The sequence below is a fragment of the Dipodomys merriami genome, unplaced genomic scaffold (genome assembly GCF_024711535.1).
Source record: "Dipodomys merriami isolate MVZ:Mamm:240054 unplaced genomic scaffold, mDipMer1.0.p SCAF_106, whole genome shotgun sequence".
Classification (NCBI taxonomy): Eukaryota; Metazoa; Chordata; class Mammalia; order Rodentia; family Heteromyidae; genus Dipodomys; species Dipodomys merriami.
Genome location: NW_027202338.1, coordinates 4,882,011 through 4,884,295, shown reverse-complemented (window position 1 = coordinate 4,884,295; position 2,285 = coordinate 4,882,011). Strand labels below are relative to the sequence as shown.

Genomic DNA, 2,285 nt, shown 5'->3' with positions numbered 1-2,285 from the left:
TCAAGTGCACAATTCCTATAGCTCCACTCTAGGTCCTTTGGTGGTCAAGTAGATATCCTACCTGGGCTAGCTTTGAACCTGTATCCTCAGATGTTAGCATCCTGAATAGTAGAATGACAAGCTGGAGACACTGCTCCTGGCCTCTGTAGTGTTTCTATAATCCTACAAACAGCAAGGATGAGGCAAGCAGAGTTGGATCACCAACATGGTCTGGTCTTCATTTCCTCTTACAATGGATCATTTTGGGCATAGAGTGGGGTAGCTGAAGGACAACATCACAATCATACCCTTGGATTTGTTCAGTTTCTCCAGCGTGTAAAAGGAATACACAATCACGATGTTGTTGGAGCAATGGAAGAACACGAAGCAGCTGACCAGCAGCAGGATGCTGTGGGTGGCTGTGTTCTCGGGCGCCGGTGAGGAGGCAAGGCTGGGACTGTGGAGGTGCCAGGCTCTGCGGCGGTGTCGGTAGAGGAGCGTCACCATGTAGAGGCTGGGGGCCACCATGAGGACCAGGAACAGAGCATCTCGCAACACAATGGAGCTGATAATGGGTGTTGGGTTGTCCCTTCCAAACTTCATTTTACAGTAGGAATGAGAAAATCCGAGGTTCATGAAGGTGGAATTGCAGTTGGATTCCACATTTGTGATGATGTTGAAATACATGATGGAATTCAAGATCCAGAAGGAGAGCAGGGAGGGGAGGATGAAGGCGGAAGATCGGCTTTTCAGCCAAGCCCACTGGGCAGGGCTGTGGCTGATGGTGAGGGGCTGGAAGGCGCTCAGGATGGCGGTAGTGCAGGTGTACAGTCCCCGCAAGACACTGAACAGGAACAGCACTGCTTTACACATAGCATCATCCCAGAAACACAGGACTCCATATGAGGAGACGATGAAGGGCATGGAATCAAAAATGATGGTCAAGCCATTGTCCAGGGTCAGGTACATGGAAACTATGGCAATGGGCTTCCGGAGCCAGGGTTTGCACATGGAGCTGTATGTGTACAGCAGGAAGAGGACACAGTTCCCCAGGAAGCCTAGACACACCTTAGAGACAAAGAGGAGCCTGAACACAGTGTCGCCTGCGGTGGCTGTCATTGTGTGTGTGTGTGTGTGTGTGTGTGTGTGTGTGTGTGTGTGTGTGTGTGTGTGTGTGTGAGAGAGAGAGAGAGAGAGAGAGAGAGAGAGAGAGAGAGAGAGTATGTGTGTGTTGCTGAGAATCCATGCAAGAGTGCTGCCCAGTAAGGAAGGTGAGAAAGCTCTAGAAAACACTATGAATCCCGCAGGCGGGAATCTTCATGGTGTTCCATTTATTTATCAGGTAAGCCAGGCTTAGAATAAAAGCCAAAACATAGGTGTTAAGCAAGGATTTTAAAAAAATTTCTTTTTTGGAGGGTGGGTCATACCGCTTATGAAATTGGAACTCAGGGCCCGGGTACTGTCCCTGAGCTTTTTTACTCAAAGCTGGTGCTATCCCAGTTGAACCACAGCTCCATTTCTGGCTTGTTGGTGGATCACTGGAGATCAGAGTCTCAAGGACTTCCCTTTTTGGTCTGACTTTGAACCTGGATCCTCAGCTCTTTTCTTCCTGAGGAGTTGGGATTACAGGCGTGAGCCACCAGGGTCTGGCCCATAATATTGTTTTAAGTGGAGTCTGGGAAAAATGTTCCATTTGCCAGTTCTGGAGGGTTGTAAATGTTCTGACCTCGGTATTTCAGACATGAATATGCTGTGACCTTTGAATCTGGGATATAGGGCCTTGAAAGACCTGGGGAGACAGATGTTAGAATCAGGAGGGAATTTAAGGGCACCACACTGGGCTGGGGTGTTAGGAAGGAAGATCACTGGCTGTCTCTTCCCGAGGTCCCTGGGGCTCCATCATGGTCAGCAGTGGACTGTACAAAGAGCACCAGGAGCCTGTGTATCTGTTTGGCTTCACTATTTGTAAAATCTTCATTTTTTGAACACCTGTTGCACAAATAGCACATCCATGTAAAATCCCTGTGGGGATGGCTGCAACATGACTTTTGTTTTTTTGGTTGGTCATGGGATGAACTCTGGGCCTGGGCCCTGTCTCCATTCATTAGCTCAAGGCCAACACTATAGCATTTGAGCCACAGAACCACTTCTGGTTTTCTGCGGTTCATTGGAGATGAAAGTCTCATGGACTTTCCTGCTCGGGTTGGCTTTGAACCTCAATCCTTAGACCTCAGCCTGCTGAATAGCTAATATTACAGGCCTGAGCCAGCGGTACCCAGCACAATACGACATTTTTCTTGGTGTAT

At 48.6% G+C, this 2,285-nt stretch overlaps 1 protein-coding gene across 1 annotated transcript; it reads right to left on the bottom strand.

Annotated features, from left to right (window-relative positions):
- Positions 1 to 237: 237 nt before the first annotated feature.
- Positions 238 to 1,098, bottom strand: LOC138811557 (vomeronasal type-1 receptor 3-like). The gene has a single exon (XM_069999326.1). The coding sequence runs from the start codon at positions 1,096 to 1,098 to the stop codon at positions 238 to 240; it is 861 nt and encodes a 286-aa protein (XP_069855427.1).
- Between the last annotated feature and the right edge of the window lie 1,187 nt (positions 1,099 to 2,285).